Source organism: Engraulis encrasicolus, chromosome 4, assembly GCF_034702125.1.
Source record: "Engraulis encrasicolus isolate BLACKSEA-1 chromosome 4, IST_EnEncr_1.0, whole genome shotgun sequence".
In the NCBI taxonomy this organism is placed as follows: Eukaryota; Metazoa; Chordata; class Actinopteri; order Clupeiformes; family Engraulidae; genus Engraulis; species Engraulis encrasicolus.
Window position 1 is genome coordinate 8,386,185 of NC_085860.1, and position 17,826 is coordinate 8,404,010.

The window sequence follows — 17,826 nt, forward strand, 5'->3', positions numbered from 1 at the left end:
ATTATGTGCCACAGATACAGTACATGTTTCCCAAAGAAGTTGTGTTCAACCAGGGGGTCAGCATTTGGCTGGTTAGCTTCGCCCATTAGCAAGGCACTTCCTTTTCCCCTTTTGACCCATTAGTGATTGTGTTTGGCTAGTAAGGTGAGTTCTAGACATTTTGGCTGGTGGTGAATAAAAAGTTAATTTAGAGCCCTGATTGATTTAAATGTTTGCTCAAGGCCTTTAAGCGGTTATATATTTTGTTAATAGTAGCCTGGTTCACACCAGACGGTGTGTACTGTACGTAGCTTCGGCACCCCCTGAACACTACTGTCTGGTACACAACCATAGAGCATGGTCTGTCTCCAGCCAGAAAATAGAAAGAGCATTTATTGCTTCTGCGCGGCCTCATCACCAACAAATTCCTTCAAAAGCCCTCCTGTTAATCTCTAAAGACTCAATATAATCTATAATCTATTTGCTTGGTAAATATTAAACAGATCAAATTTGTGGATAGACTTAAAAAAAATCTTTGTTTTAATACCAGAGAAACAATTTTTTTTCCTGTGTCATTGTGGTGCATTGCAGGTCAATTCCTGCCCTCCCCAGATGAAAGTGGAGCCGTTTTGAACGGAATCATGACCAGTCTCGAACAACAGTGCTGGCCAATGTCGTACACAGAAGCCTTCATTTCGCTCTTGAGCGAAGTTGGTATACAGGCCAAATTGGATGGTGCGACTTGTAATGAGGAGAAGGAAGAGGTTTTCCGAGACCTCTCATCCAAACTACAGCAGAGAGGCATTCATCGCACTTCCAGGCAGTGTAGAGAGAAACTGAAGAAACTCCGATTTCACTACTTTGCCTGCAAGAAGTCGCTAATAGCAGACGATATGGAGCTGAGACACAGAACATCTCAATATAAGTGGTTTAAGTTGTTGCTGCCAGTGTTTGACAGTGCGATTGCAACTAGTCAACAAAACATCAATTCCCCTGCAACTACTGGACTACAAAATACCAACCCCCCTGCAACTACTGGACTACAAAATACCAACCCCCCTGCGACTACTGGACTACAAAACATCATCCCCCCTGCGACTACTGAACTACAAAACATCGACCCCCCTCCGACTACAGGACTACAAAACATGAACCCCCCTTCAACTACTGGACTACAAAACATTAACCCCCCTTCAACTACTGGACTACAAAACATTAACCCCCCTTCAACTACTGGACTACAAAACATTAACCTTCCTGCGACTACTGGACTACAAAACATCATTCCCCCTGCGACTACAGGACTACAAAACATTAACCTTCCTACGACTACTGGACTACAAAACATCATTCCCCCTGCGACTACTGGACTACAAAACATTAACCTTCCTGCGACTGCTGGACTACAAAACATCATTCCCCCTGCAACTACTGGACTACAAAACATCATCCTCCCTGCGACTACAGGACTACAAAACATAATCCTCCCTGCGACTACAGGACTACAAAACCTCCTCCTCCCTGCAACTATTGGACTACAAAACCTCCTCCTCCCTGCAACTATTGGACTACAAAACCTCCTCCTCCTTGCAACTACTGGACTACAAAACATTACCCCCCCTGCATCTACTGGACTACAAAACATCATCCTTCCTGCAAACACATTATCAACAGGTAAAATTAGTTTGGCCTGTAGCCTATGTTCTGTATCAGTCATTATCAGTAACAGTCAAGTTTGGCTGCAAAACCCTGGTCACAGTGGTCCGAGACTAGTATATTTACAGTAGTGATATTCGAGAAAAAGATATTTGTAGATGAATGGGCAGCTTAGACTTGGTACACTTAGTCTCACTTTTTGTATGTTTTTTGTTTGTGATTTAGCAGTGCCAGAGAAAGAAAGTGGACAAAGGTCCCATGGCTCGCTGAGGGCAGTTGGAGACGAGGTGACGAGCACCAATGTATCATCACTGCCGCCAATATTAGACAAGGAGTCTGCGGGGGAGGAGGAAGTGTGTTCACCATCAGTGCACAGCTCTGCACTGCAACAAGCATGGCACAATGGTAAGTAAGTGAAGTAGGCTGTGAAATGCTATTTCAGATTCAGATGGAAGCTGGTACATCCATATTTTCAACAATGAGTCTTCATTTGAGTTTCAGGATGTAATGCCCCCAACTCACGATTTGGTTCGCATCACCCCAATTTTTGACCCACGGTTCGATACGCTCCATGATTTGTAAAATATTTTTTTAATTAACTTGATTTTTTCAAATTAACTAGCGTTCTAATTAAAATAACTACAACAGATATGTAGAATAGGTTCAAGCAGGCTACTGAAAGAAAATTACGTTTCAAAATAACAATGATTTGAAGCTTGGAAGGACTATCACATCGTATTATGCAGTAGTTTTCTAGACTGAAGGGTAACATAACTTTGAAAAGGCCTATCAAGATTCTGTCTTCTTGCACTGTGATACAGTTCCATGGCACAGCACATCACGATTCCTTGGTTCGATACAACATCGTTACAGCCTTGGTGTCTTGTCTTTATGGCCTCCATGTTGCCTAATCTAATACTGTAGTCCTGCACTTTATGTTGCTTTCTAGATTTTCCTTCAGTAGGTCTTCGTGCAGTGACATGGTGTGTTTTATTTACAGTTCTAGCTGTTCTTCACCCTACTTTACTCTCCCCGACTTGTCTTGAAATGAGGGAGGTGGGACGGAGCTGAAATGCATTCAGTACAGTCATTTAAAGACCCTCTGACTTTACCACAGAGAAGATTGTATTGTGTTGTACTATGAAGGTTGACTGGCACTTTCATGGCCTTCGTGGGAGTTCATAGCCTACACTAGATACAACAAAGCACAATGACAAAACGACACTCATGAGGATAAAACAAACATATCAGGTCTGACTGTTGGGAGTGTTACAGCCTCTACAATTATCTATATGGACCTGTTTATAAGTTCATATTGTGTCATCATTGACTGCACGCATTGTCTCAAACACACACACACACACACACACACACACACACACACACACACACACACACACACAAACAAACGGTGCAGACCCTAATGAGAGAAGACATGCCATCCTGAAGCGTGTACGGTTGTAAAAAAAATAGAGATCCTAAAACTTGTTACGCTGTTCCGAGAGGGAATAGGCTGTTGTAAAAGCATAGGAGATGTTTGTGGTTACAATAAATTCAACATTCAAGATTCAAGGAGTTTATTGTCATTGTCAATGAAGTCAATGAAATTGTGGGTGGAGCAACAACACTGCGTAGTTTGAAGTAGGCCTATAGAAGTGACATACCAACTGGACTGAAGGCACCATCAGGGATATCCGTATCTGTGGTGCCCACTTTATATCTGAAGTTATCATCATGACCATCTATTTTCTTATTTTGGGAAAAAAAAACATCCGACTAGTTTCTTTACAAATGCTCAGTACATGGTCGATTCTGCTCCAACAATGCACACGAAGCCCCATTACGTCAAACCTGTGTACAAACAGTAAAACGGTCTATACTGAATATGCTAACTAATTAGTAGTTGTTAATCACTGCCCCTTTCTCTTTTTATCAAAAGCAGTGCAACACAAATGTAGAAAAACAGAGTGGCCCATTGCCATTAAGACATTTCAACAGCATTGCTGTAAAATGACAATTTGTATTTTTGTAGTTTGTCTGCCCACCCTGGCCCTATCTCTCCCACTGAGGATGCAGTCAGCGTTTATGTGGCATGTTGCCCAGCATCGGCGGGTCCCACAGTACCCCAGACTGGAGGAGTTCGTCTGCACCATTCTGGAGGAGCTCCCCCAGCTACTGGATGCCAAAGAAAAGGCTGAACTGCTGCTTGGTCTGAGGACACGGGTGAGGAAAGCAGATAATACCAACTTTTTATTGTGAAATGTACCAATGTTCTATGTTTGTGTTGTATTCACTCTTCTTTTATGTGTAGTTTATTTTAGAATTATGCCGTGGTACGCCATCAGTGAATTACCATCTAATACAGCCACACCTGGAAAAACTCCGTAAGATTTCCAAATTGGCCTCTGCTGATCAGGTACGCCCTCCATTTCATTGATTTTTATTTAATCAATTTCATGGTTTAATTTAAAGGGTAACTGACTGCTATTCCCATGACTTGCTGGCAGAATGAAGAGATTGGAGAAAGAGGGGTGGATTCTGTGGTGAAAAATTTCACCAGTTTGATCCAAACACTCCTGGAGAGTCCTCAAGAGGCGAGGCGTTTTTTCCAGGTGAGACTCGGCCCATAATGGCTGCTTTTTCTTTAGCTCGTTAACACACTAGTTACCCCTGTCGTGTTGACTACCCCTGTCTATTATAACAAATTGCTGAATCGTAGAGGTTGAAAAAGTGGACTAGAATGGACATGGCAATGGCTGACGGCGCTGGGAAAACTGTAAGCGCAGCCTCTATCTTCTGTAGGCAGAGCTCTGCTCAATGCAAATCAATGTACCCTACCTCCGGGAACTCCTACCTCTGAAAATGGCAAGAATGATGCATCAATCAAGGATTAGATTTCAAATGTCTGGCTAAATATTTACTTAAATCCTACGAGTTGGTAGAATAAAATAAAATAAAAACATTGCATACTTTATATAGCTAGACACTTTTCAAATGTTGTCCTTGTATTGTGTGTCAATGGATATTTTAACAAAAGTGAGCCATTTTCCACTGAGGTTTTATATTTTTACATTGTACAGGTCTACCTTCAAAAAATGGCTGCCATGGTTTGACAATTGGGCCACTATAGTCTTTCTTTCTACTGCTATGGGTTGACTATGATCACTTTATCTTTGCTCAGAGAAGATAATGCAGTTTGAATGATCATGTGCGGTATGCAAATTATCTTGTAGGTGGTAGTAAAACATAATCTTTGCTAACGGCGTCAAAAACAGGAAATGTTTTTAAATGAAACATGCGTATTCGTATTTCCTATGTTTTTGACACTGTTCAATATGGCTTCACATAACAAAAGGCTGAACGTGATTTTGAAGCATGCTTCACTTTGGAACAGCACTTTGCCAGTCGCAATGATGTGAAAATGGGCGTTACTTGTCCTAGTAAAGGCCAGGATCCTTCCCTTTGAGAAATACCCCTGGTGTTCTCTATCTTTTGGGTCAGTATGTGCTGTGCACCCAAAGTGTTGAAAGCTCCTAGCTGGATTCTCACACCAGAGGAAAGGACAGGAGATGATGATGATGATGATGATGATGTGTACCACTAAAAGACTTGCTTGCTCTCCTGGAAGCCTCAGCTGAAACACTAGGCTTAAAAAGATAATGTCATTTTCATGCTGAACGCATTGTGGTGCACAGAACTATTCAAGTGCCTATACAGTACGAGGTAGCTCACTATAACTATTGAGAGGGCTTGTGGATGTACTTGAAATGTCAAGAAGTAATGTTTGTCATTCATACAGATACTGTTAATCAGAATCGATTTCATTATTTCCCATTCCCCCTTCATAGGACGTTTTCCCAGTGCAGTATGGCCCCAAATATGACTTGATGTTGCAGTCGTCGGTGTGGGAGTTCCTTTGTAGACTGGAAAAACTCATACCAGTGCCGAGCTTTCATCAAGTATGTCCATAACTCAATGTCATATTATAACATTTTGTTTTTGTTGTTGTTTTTTTACTATTGGCCCAATTGTATTGAGGATGCCCTCAACTTAATTTATCATTACAGGCAGCGTCTTGGTTTGATGAAAACCCTTCCCAGTGGGACAACTCCTTAGACATCCAACCAGAACTTTTGCAGACTTTTCTTCGTCATGCCAAAAATGCTGGACTGCTGGATTCGGCAGGTTTGCATATTAAATACAAATCATAGAATTATTTAGGATGGCAAAACCTATACACAGAGTGTATTTACTAATCTGAATAGGAAATTTCAATAGACTCAGAATGTTAATCTGTTGGACCTGCTGGCGTGTCTGATTGTGTCTGGTAGACTCGAGACTTTTTTCATGTTGATCATCAGTGATTTAGTCATGACCCATTCCCTTTGTTCCAGGAAGTACTTTGCCCATCACACAGAATAGCATTCTCGCTACATTATATGCAACCAGCACTCAATTCAATAACACCTGCGAAGAAGCAGACGCTGAAAATATTCTACAAATATCTACATCCCATCAACACCAAGACTCACTGAGCGGTGGTACCTCCCATGGAAATGTGGTGGGCGTGGCAATGGATTGCACAACAGAGGCTGAGGACAGTGGTGCAAATGGAGAAGCTGGAGACGAACAAACAGATGGAGGTACTGGAAGCCATGCATATAAATGAACCCTTGAGGAACTGTAGTGATATGAGCAACTGCAGTATAGTGATATTTACTTTTTGTAAAATACGTACACTATGGGATGCCTGATGATTTAAGACACCATATTGCCATATTGTTTGAACTCGTTCTTCCACATGTGCAGGTTGTACCAGCCATGGGGATGCCACATGCAATACCAGGTCTGAGGCCAGGAGTGAGGAACCTACCTCCAGTAGCAAGTCTGAACCTGGGAGCCAGGTTACTGGCAGCACCTTAGAGGCATTCCCTGCTGAGAAGAGCAGAAAGCAGAAGCCTTATCTGTGCTCGCACTGTGGTATGGTGTTAAAAAGCAAGCATGCATTGAAATACCACATCCTTATACATACAGGGGAGCTACCCTTTGGCTGTACAATATGTGGGAAAAGATTCCGCCAGCCATCTACTCTACTGACACACAAGAGATTGCACACAGGTGAAAGAACTCACCTGTGTTCTTTCTGTGGCAAAGGCTTTATTACAGCAGGACATTTGAGGATCCATACACGCAATCACACCGGAGAACGCCCTTACAAATGTGAAATCTGTGGGAAGACTTTTATACTAAGTAGTACTTTAGTTGTCCATAGCAGAGGACACAATAAGGAAAGACCATACTCCTGTACTGTTTGTGAGAAGCGATTTGCAACTGGGAGCGCGCTGACAAGACACATGCGGATACATACAGGGGAGAAACCATATGAATGTATTTTGTGTGGAAAGAGATTTGCAGCCCGAGCGACTTTGAAAGTCCATCAGCGTGTGCACGTAAATGTCAAAAGGAAATTCTGACATGTTTGAGCTTATGGGTATTTCTGAAGGTGGTTGAGTTGAGTCTGTCACATCCGGATTTTTTTGTCCGTAAGTAACTTTCAAGATTTTCGCGCTCGCACTTTCTTGGTAGGAAATCCACGCAGTTCTTTGTAGCCTACATGAGGCCCCAGGTATCCTACTTAATCACTCTCGCCTCTTAAGAAAATCAGCAATGGCCATAGGTGTATGTTTAGGGTCATTGTAATGTTGGAAAACAACACAATGAAAAACAATGAAGGTCAAGGACTATCCTTGACCTTCATTATATCCTCTATTCGTAGAGAGCAATACATCTATATAGGCTATTCATGATTTGATCAATGTCAACAGCTCTCAAACAACATCAGCACTCGTGCAGCCTAAGTTAGAGCTGTATCTATACCATGTTTTATTTTAGGCACCATGTATTTTTCTTAGTATTCTTCATCTCCAACACCATACAGTGTCTGTGGGATCAAGTGGGCGCGGACACTGTAGCACCCCATGCAAGTAGCTAGGCCTACCCGATGTGAGTCGCACATGTCATCTGCAACCGACCAGCAGATTCCGAGAGAATACCGATTGGGTTTGAGCCGTCGTAAAATGTTTCGCATCGAGACGGCGAGATGATTAGATAAATGACAGCGCAGCTCAGCAAGCAATCAGCTCTGGTTGCTGGATAGGTGGGATATGTGCAAGCGCGCGCCATATGCATGGGTTCTACATTTTGATTATAACCTGACAGCGCGAACCTAGCTGTGCACAATCGTTACTCAACCTCTGATTGTTGGAAACCACTGTCGGTCCAAAAATTAGCTCACGTGGTTGGCTGCCAGTGTCTTGCCCCACTTCATAACATCGTGTTGATAAACACTGGGTATAGGTGGGTTGTAGCTTTCATATGAGTGACTTCTGATGCCAATTGATTGAGCGTCAGGTTGTAAGCTGTTGTTCCAAAAACATGAATAGGCGACAAAACGTCTGCGAAGGACTGTAGATCAGAAGGTTACAGGTTCAAATACCAACCGTCCCCTGCCTTTCTCACTCCGTGGCTTAGGTGCCCTTGAGCTAGGCACCTAACCCCACACTGCTCCAAGTCTGTAACCAATACCCTGTACTTAAATTAACTAAGTTGCATTGGATGAGAGTCAGCCAAGTGTAATTTATTGTAAAAGATGTTTGCCGTTCAGTGAGTCATCGAAATAATATAGCAGTGTGAGTAAGTTTAAAAAGTAAAAAGCACATTTTTACCACTACTGAAGAAGCTTAACATGGTTTCCTTATCCATTTTATCATAGGCCTATCAAGTCAATCACTGTCTGATTCAAATTGAAAGGCTGCTTAAAATTGTTTCCATAATACTAATATGTGGGCTTTTCATGGCTTTCACAAGTTCTGTGGAAACCCAACAGTGGGAGGTACATTGTTTGACTTTTTGAAATTAGAGCTGAATTAACATGTGCCAATGCTTTTAAATAAAATCAATTTGATCAATAAAATCAATTTGATGCCTTTATGAACTTTTATAGGCTAAGCATACCTTTCCCAAAAAAATGTCTTAGGCATTTAACCTGCGTTTTGCAGGTGTTAGGCATCAATGGGATAATGGAAAGTTTTTTTGTGAGCACATCCATGAACACCCCAATGTCTCAATAAATGAACGTTAAATGTATTTCAGACTGATCAGTGCTGTGTTTGAACACCTCACCGCAACGCACATTTCCAACAACACTTATTGCCTCCATAGAAAGTTTGAAGTTAGCGTAACTTGAGTGGGAAAGGATTTTACAGCAGTCACAGATGGAAATCCAATTTCAAGGACAGCTTATTCCTACTGGCCATGAGACTGCAGTGAAATCCCCATTTTCATTGTGATTTCAAAGCACATTGCGACAGGCAGGGAACATAACATTGGATGTCAGCTAAAACCACTACAGGGGGAACCCCATTCGATGCCCCAGGAGGGCAATCAATCAATCAATCAATCAATCAAAATTACTTATATAGCTCATTATCATACATAAATGTCATTCAATGTGCTAAAGAGTATAAAAAGGGGAAAAACTCAAAGGTAGATGAGAATAAAGCTGTTTTTAATTTATTTTTAAAACAAAATATTGTTGGGGCAGTTCTAATATGAACAGGAAGTTGGTTCCAGCATGTATTGCAGCATAATGACTAAATGCCATTTCACCCTGTCTTGACTTGATCCTAGGCACAACCAGTAGAGGATATTCTGAAGACCTAAGACATCAATTATTTAGGATGATATTGCTCAAGCATATTTAGTGACGTGTAAACTATCAGAAGAGGTTTAAACTCAATTCTAAATCTCACTGGTAGCCAGTGCAATGACCTAAGTACTGGAGGGGAGTGCATGGTGCCTGTACCAGAGATGATCTAAAGGTTAGAATTAAAGAATCTTTGACTGCACCTTGCTCATGGTATCTCCACTGGTGTTCTTTTGTAATTTGTCAGTCAGTCAGTCATTTGTCACAGTACTGTAAGAATGAGGCAGGCAAATTTATATGCACCATTTCACTACTCATCAGGAAAATAAAACATTTCCTTCTAGGAATTTCTATGTACATGTGTATGTGTTGATGGAAAAGGTATGTTTGGCGCAAACCATCACCTAAATAACAGTGAAGTATGGTGGTCGCTGGGTCAAATTTTTGTGCTGTTTTCCAGCTGGAACTGGGGCCTTTGGAATTTGGAGCAGTTCATAAGACAGTGTTGGCACAAAACCTTCAGACTGAAAGATTAAGGTCTTGGAATTGGAATGGAGTTAAGACCTGTATACCATCGAACATGTGTTGGGTGATCTGAGGAGGACTGTGTTGTAATTAAAGCCAAAGGTGCTGCAACAATATTAGCTTAAGGGTGTGCATTTATGCCACCATGTTCATTTAAGTGTTTCATTTCCTCCGTTTTCCCTTTAAAGCTTTGAGTTCATTTTTCAATTGAATTGTATAGGCTATGCCTCACACACCATACTACGTACCTCCGCCAAGAGACTTGGCTCCGCACTACCAGAGAGAGCGGATACTCCTTAATGGTAGTATTATGGGATGGTCAGGACCAGGCTAATAGGGTATAGCTTATATGTGTGAAAATTATGTCTTTCTGTTCATTTCTCTGTTCTCTATTTTTTATCACAAAAACCTGGCATTTGAACAGGGGTAGACTTTTTAGGTACTGTTTAGCCATAGCAGTAGAACATTATGGAGTTGGCAATGTAAATGAATGGAGCAGGGGCTCACCTCTGTTTAAAAAAAAAAAAAAGGCTTGAGAATGAAATTTCCATCGACACAATATATACAAGGACAAGAGTTGAAATGCACTTCCTAACTATTGTGAATGACTTTAAAATATTTTATCTACTTGAATCATATTTAGCCTGACATTTGAAATCTAGTACTTGATTAACGTGTCCAGTGCTTCAAGTGGGGGGGAACTCAGGGGAAATCAGTTCTTCACCTCTTAATTTTCATCATCAGAGTTCCAACACTAATCTTGAGGCACAGCATTAAGCCGGACGCTTAATTGATTAAAATGCATGAAATTGCTTCTAAGAAACACACATTTTCTTGGGGGAGGACCCCACACCCCCCACCCCGTCCAAAAATATGCCTATGCATATCCTTACATGTGCTTTTTTTGTTTGTCTTTAAGTCATATATGCATGTGCCCCCTTTGTTTGTCTTAATGCTGTCTTGGCCAGAACTCCCTGGAAGAAGAGGTTTCATACCTCAATGGGATCTTCCTGCTTATAAAATATGGAATGGCAAAGCTGAGTTATGTCACTTTACACCATTTCTAATTATTGACACAAGACAAATTGCCAGTGACACCTGGCTCTTCAAACAGTATTCTTCACCCAATGTGGTCGTTGGTCGAAAATAATTGCCCAACCCTGATCTTAAAGGAGAAGTCCAGTTTTTTGAACATTAAGGCCATTTTCTGAGTGGTCTGCAATGTTTTAGAGCCCCCCTCACCGTTTATTTCATGATTGCTGCAATCTCTGTTATTTGGCTGATTTGGATTTGATCTCAACCAGCTTTAGAATGGCCGTCTATGGGCACCTGCAACTCTGTTCTTAAAATCACCTTTAACATTTGTTTTGAAGAATATGCAACTCAGCAAGTGTTCAGCAGTATTCACTGGTGTTCCTTAGGAATTTTTGTAGCGAAATATGGCATCTGTCGTGTTTTATGTGTGTTTTATGTAGCAATTTGTAAATTAAGTTTCACTTTCACTTTCTTTCACAAAATGGCAAATAAAAAATGACAGCAGCCATATTTCGCCTTGAAACTTGTTAGGGACTGCTAGTGAACACCCCTAACCACTTTGTGAGCTGTAGACTTTCGAAAACAAATGTTTAAGGTGATTTTAAGAACAGAGTTGCAGGTGCTCATAGACGGCCATTCTAAAGAGATCTTGAGATCAAATCCAAATCAGCCAAATAACAGAGACTGCAGCAAACATGAAATAAACGGTGAGGGGGACTCTTAAACATTGCAGACCACTCAGAAAATGGCCTTAATGTTCAAAAAACTGGACTTCTCCTTTAAGTGTGTATACCAGACATGTTGTGTGTTAGAACAAGACAGACATGGAGAAGCAAGTAAAAGTCGCCCTTTGCTGGTGAAACAAACAAAAAAACACCACCCAGTTTAGGCCCACATATGACTACTCATCCATCCTCAGGTGTAGGATATTTTATTTTATATAGACATATTGGGGCCAACTGCGTGTCACAAAAGTTCAGAGACTCCCAGTCACTACATGCACCTTCAGGCAATGGTCCCCGGAAGCAGAGGAGGCATTAAAGGACTGCTTTGGGTGCACTGATTGGGGAGTTTTACAGAGCAGTGATAACCTGGAGGAGGCAACCGAATGCATTACAGACTACCTGAACTTCTGTTTTGATATTGCTGTACCCACAAAAACAGTGCGCTGCTTCCCCAATAACAAGCCATGGGTGACCAGTGAGGTCAAGGTGCTACTCAAGGAAAAGAAGAAAGCTTTTCAGGAGGGCAATTTGGCCGAGCTGAGGACTGTACAACATCAACTAAAATACAGCCTTAAAGCAGCAAAGGAGGCATATGGGAGGAAGGTAGAAAACCAAATGCATAACAACAGCATGAAGGAGGTATGGCAGGGAATAAGAAAAATGACTGGGTGTGGAGTGAAAGCAGGAAGGACGGATGGTGACGCCTCCAGAGCCAACGAGCTTAACTGTTTTTATAACAGGTTCGACAATAACTCTGGCTTTGGGGTGACTTCTAGTAGTGACATGGACAGTGAGAGTTTAAGTGTCACTCCCCAAGTACCTTCCCCACCTGCCTCTGACATTGACTACTCTCTGTCTGCCATCTCATCATCCCACCCCCCACAGCTACCTAATGTCCCACCTATCTCTCCTCTCCCCAGCCCCACTTTCCATCCGCCCCATCCTATGGACAACACACATCCCCAGCCCCCACCTCTGACTACCATCCCTTCACTCTCAACCCTCCCATCCTCTATCTCTCCTCACATCACCCCCAACATTCCGCCACCCAGCCCTATGGACAACAGACTTTCCCAGTCCCCACCGCTGTCTACCAACCCTGCATACTCTACACTCCACACCAACCTGTCTTGCCCTACCTTGGGAATCAATCGAGCAACCTACCAGCACCACCACCAACCAACAACATCCACTGGTTCATCTCACTGCTGATCAGGTGAGAGGAGCCCTGTGCAGACTCAAACCCAAGGCAGCAGGCCCAGATGGCGTCTGTGCTAGACTGTTGAAGACCTGTGCAGTGGAGTTAGCTGAGCCTCTTCAACACCTATTCAATAAGAGCCTACAGCTAGGCAAGGTCCCGTCACTGTGGAAGACATCATGCCTTATACCAGTACCCAAAAAGCCACACCCAAAAGAACTAAATGACTACAGACCTGTTGCCCTCACCTCACATCTCATGAAAACCTTTGAACGTGTGCTGCTGATTAACCATCTCAAGCCACAGGTCTGCCATGCAATGGATCCCCTCCAGTTTGCCTCAGGACAGTGTGGGAGTAGAGGATGCTCTCTTGTATCTTCTACATAGGGTACACTCTCACCTGGACAAAGGAGGCAGTGCGGTGAGGATTGTGTTCTTTGATTTTTCCAGTGCCTTTAACACTATTCAGCCACTTCTGTTAAGAGACAAGCTACTGCAAATGGGAGTGGGAACAGGGCTTGTTACCTGGATTACTGACTATCTCACAGAAAGGCCCCAGTTTGTCAGACTGGGTAACTTAACATCAGAGACTGTGATCAGTAGCACTGGAGCTCCCCTAGGAACGATGCTCTCCCCGGTTTTGTTCACCCTATACACCACACCATAAAGATGGGCAGGAGGGGGAGTACAGGGGACTGGTAGAGAACTTTGTTAGATGGTGTAGGACCAATCAGTTGCAGCTGAACACCACCAAAACAAAGGAAATGGTGGTTGATTTCCGGCGAACAACCCCACCCCTCTTGCCTGTCTCTATTGAGGGGGAGACAGTGGAGATAGTCTGCACCTACAAATATCTGGGGGTACATCTTGATAGTAAAATGGACTGGTCAGTTAATTCACATGCAGTCTACAAGAAAGGACAGAGCGGGCTTTACTTTCTGAGGAAGCTAAAATCATTTAACGTCTGCAACAGACTCCTCCAGATGTTTTACCAGTCTGTCATGGCTAGTGTACTTTCTTATGCTGTGGCATGCTGGGGCGGGAGCATTAGGAGGAGGGATGCTGGACGTCTGGACAAGCTAGTGAGGAAAGCAGGCTCTGTTGTTGGTACAAAACTGGAGGCTCTTAGCAGTGCTTAATTTGAGGGGGAGCAAGGGGGAGCTAGCTCCGGAACCTCAGACGAGAGCTCCGGAACCTTGGATGGAACCTCATGGAAATACATCACAGATCCCCCTCAGGGGGGAGCCACCCATCCTCTGCGCTCCAGGACCTCCCTCTTGACAAATTAAGCACTGGCTCTTAGTACCACAGCTGAAAAGAGGACATTGGGCAGATTGGACTCTATAATGGACAATGACCATCACCCCTTGCACTCAGTCTTTGCCAACCAGCGAAGTCTGTTCAACCACAGATTCCTCGCCATTCCCTGCAAGACTGACAGGCTGCGTAAGTCCTTTGTCCCCAGGGCCATCCAGCTATTTACAGGGTTCATACACTTTTTCACCAACATTTTTCCATGACTTTTCCATGACTTTTCCAAAACCTTTTTCTGAATTTCCAGGACCGAAAAACCAATGACCAATCGCGCGCGGGCGGTGGGGGCGTATTAGGCTATATTACAGGCTATATTACGTAGCCTATATTATAAATATGTACTTACTGTATATATTTATACTATAGACTATGGCATATTATATTATATACTACATAGCCTATATTACAAATATGTAAACAATAAACATATTCATACTATAGGTTATCTTTTAAGCTATAAGCAACCATTATACTTCATGCTGTATTACATTAATTCTGCTATTATTCACCAATGTTATATAATTCGCTTGTCTAATGTACAGTCAGAAATGAAAATGAATAGGCCTAGGCCAGCCTATAGCAAATTAGGTCGTGAAATCATCATGAAGACACATTTGTATGGAGATGGATAAGCTTAAATGCTCATCCTGCCCAAGTAAGAAATCATAGGCCTGCCTACTACACCTGCCTAAGCACAACAGTCCAAAGCTCCTGTAAGAATGATAATGTTGTCATTTGTTGTGGTCGTAGCTGGAGCAAAAAAAAAGAGAGAGAGAGAGACTGCACTGTTCGTGGCATAGTTCTAGTCTGACGCCCACTCAAGGAGATGCTAGGGTGAGTTTCATTTTGTGTTACAACGATCTGACCGATTTGAAAACAAAGCCACAGATGACTTTTTCAAACTCTAGTCACGCTGCCGTTTATACCGTATTTCAAAACAGGCGCGTCATGCAGACATTAGGTAATCGTTTGGCTCGCGGTCCGCTGCACATATGTAGGCCTACGGATTTCATGTAATCTTTCAGCACACTGGACTTCACTCGCAGGCAGCAGGTGCATTGCTTATCATCAATATCAAAATCAAAACCCTGTATTTAACTCAACAACTCAGAACAACACAATGAAAGAGATTGTTATTGGTGACTGGACCGCATAAAGCCCCCCCCCCCCCCCCCCCCCCCCCCCCCCCATTCCATCCCCCTCCCACCCTCCTTCAACAATCAGTAATAACTATTGCAATGAGAGACTTGTTTTATATCTGAATGTTTAATGTGAAATAATCTATTTATTTATTTTTGTATGTATACTACTAGACACCTAAATTTCCTTCGTGATCAATAAATGTTACTCTCTACTCTACTCTACTCTACAAATCGTCGGTGTCCAGCAGAACCCTTGTATCTCCACTATTTTTTTTTTTCATTTTCATATTCGTTCTTCATTATAGAATATATATCAGTATATAAATATAAATCAGTACTAGCCTACTGGTCAATCTCCATGAGTATGTGTATGATATTTTTAAATAACCAACTTTAATGGTGAAATGATTACTTATTTAGAAGATTGTGATGAGGCCTATAAATAAATTCAAAAAAAGAAAAGTGACTGAAATGTGTAGATTTCAGTGTGTTACGCACTGATTGCATTTAATCAGCCATTTTCGATTGCGAGTTATCCCATCACTTTAACCACTTTCGGCAATTGTGTCTTTTCAAATGTGACAGCATCAGTCTGTTATTGATGAGTCATCATGGCATAATTCTAGATGGAAATAAAAATGAATGTCCGCACACTGCTCCCATGTTGCTTAAAAAAAAAAAATGTTTCAAGTGAGTGCGTTCGAGCTCGTCACTCTTCATAAGATAGACACACGTCATACAGTACAGTAAAAAAAACTGCAACTATACACATTTATGCACCACTGAATGTTAAAATACCCTCATACACAAAAAGAGAAAATGAAAGAAACCATTTTCATACAGATGTCCTCCTTGCCTAGGCCTATCTTTTATTGTAAATGGTAAATGGACTGCATTTATATAGCGCCTTTCCACTCCTTCGAGCACTCAAAGCGCTTTACATTGCCTCACATTCACCCATTCACACAGCGGTGGCTATTGTAGCTCTCAAGACGCAGTCTTGGACATCTCATTAAACCATTTCACCATTGATCTAGCTAGTGTTTTCCAATGGCGTAATAGTACAGAGCTGTTTGGCACCATGAGAATTGGTGGCCATCCAACCTGCTTCCCTGTGGTACCACACCCAGTAGGCCTAAAGGTTGGCGTACCAGAGCAGTGGCCAGCAGCTGTTGATTAAAAAAACACTATCTCTGACCACAAGGGATCTATTGTGAGGCACGAGTATAACATACAAACCCCAACTCCATAGATTTGGTAAATTGTGAACAAAATACTGTAATTTTCTAAACATCTGATTCTTACATTAGATGGAGAATGGTACAAAGAAAACACATCAGCCATCAAAACGGACTAAAATTATTGTTTGGAGGGGCTATCAAATATGGAAAAAACAACACGTCTCAAAAGCGATGGGACAGGGACAATGAAAGGCAGCAAACTTCGAGGAAGACTAAAAACACAACAAAGGACAACACTTAACAGTTAATTACATTAACTGAAGAGATGGTTTTATATAAAAAGTGTTAATTCAAATCTTGGACATGATTTCATCTTAAATGGTGGGTGGATTCCTCGTCATGTTTTGCTATGTTTTCCTTTCCGTAGTGCTTACAGTGTGACAGGTCTCACATCATCTTTTTAAGCCACCAAAAAAGGAGGCTGAGATTTCCTTAAAATACTGTGAAAGCCTGATGACATAGCATTTTCTAGGAGGCTGAGATTTCCTTAAAATACTGCAAAAGCCTGATGAGAGAATTTTCTTGTTCCACTCTGGTTTGTAATTCAGTAGCTGGTGCAAGTGGTGATTTCTTGAGATGTGACAGAAAACAGCTTCTTTTCTGTATTTCCAAAAATCCTTATTTGGAAGACCTTGCTTTGCTCTTAGTTGTTTAAAGGAAAAGAAAGTGTCTCCCTCAAATATCCAATGTAGACAACCCAGTGAGGTCAAGAAAATGTCTTTTTGCATAATTTGAGGTATTTATTATGCCATAGGGAATTTTGACAAGTTCGAGAAAATGGTAGTAATGGATTATCATGAGGAATCTTGCCACTTTAGCATGTGTAAAAATGGCATGTGCCGGGTATGGATTGGGAAGAAGAACCCCTTATAGACACCCAAGCTGGAGATAGGTCTGCAGGGATGGATATCTTGAATACCTGTTTTACCTGTCTTGAACAATGTTGAAAAGGTTACTTTAAAAATGTATTCTCCTACAGGTTACATGGCTCAAAATGTAGTTTGTAACATGATCCATTGGATTAATCGACATGAGTAACGTAATCTGATTACTTTGGATTACTATTTGATTACATGACATGTCGATGCATTTTATAAACATTGTTTGCATTGAACTGACAGATTTCACCTGCCCCATGTATAGTAATCTGATTACATGTAATCAGTTACTTCCCAACACTGCTCTTGAATTACGGCCTTAGACAAAAAGCATAGTGATACCAGGCTACAGTATGTGTGGCAGACCTAGGCCAACATCTTCTGAAGCCGCATTAAGTTTTGTTTGATTTACATGTGTTTTTTTGTTG

The 17,826-nt window shown here is 41.9% G+C and overlaps 1 protein-coding gene across 1 annotated transcript in view; it reads left to right on the plus strand.

Annotated features, from left to right (window-relative positions):
• The window catches only part of LOC134447066 (uncharacterized), a 43,583-nt gene that overhangs the window by 5,616 nt on the left and 20,141 nt on the right, over positions 1-17,826 (plus strand). The window contains exons 4-12 of the mRNA XM_063196351.1: positions 571-1,653; positions 1,861-2,040; positions 3,668-3,858; positions 3,947-4,051; positions 4,143-4,247; positions 5,484-5,594; positions 5,703-5,820; positions 6,030-6,278; positions 6,445-7,098. Of these exons, the coding sequence (XP_063052421.1) occupies positions 571-1,653; positions 1,861-2,040; positions 3,668-3,858; positions 3,947-4,051; positions 4,143-4,247; positions 5,484-5,594; positions 5,703-5,820; positions 6,030-6,278; positions 6,445-7,098 (2,796 nt within the window). The remainder of the gene's footprint in view (positions 1-570; positions 1,654-1,860; positions 2,041-3,667; positions 3,859-3,946; positions 4,052-4,142; positions 4,248-5,483; positions 5,595-5,702; positions 5,821-6,029; positions 6,279-6,444; positions 7,099-17,826) is intronic.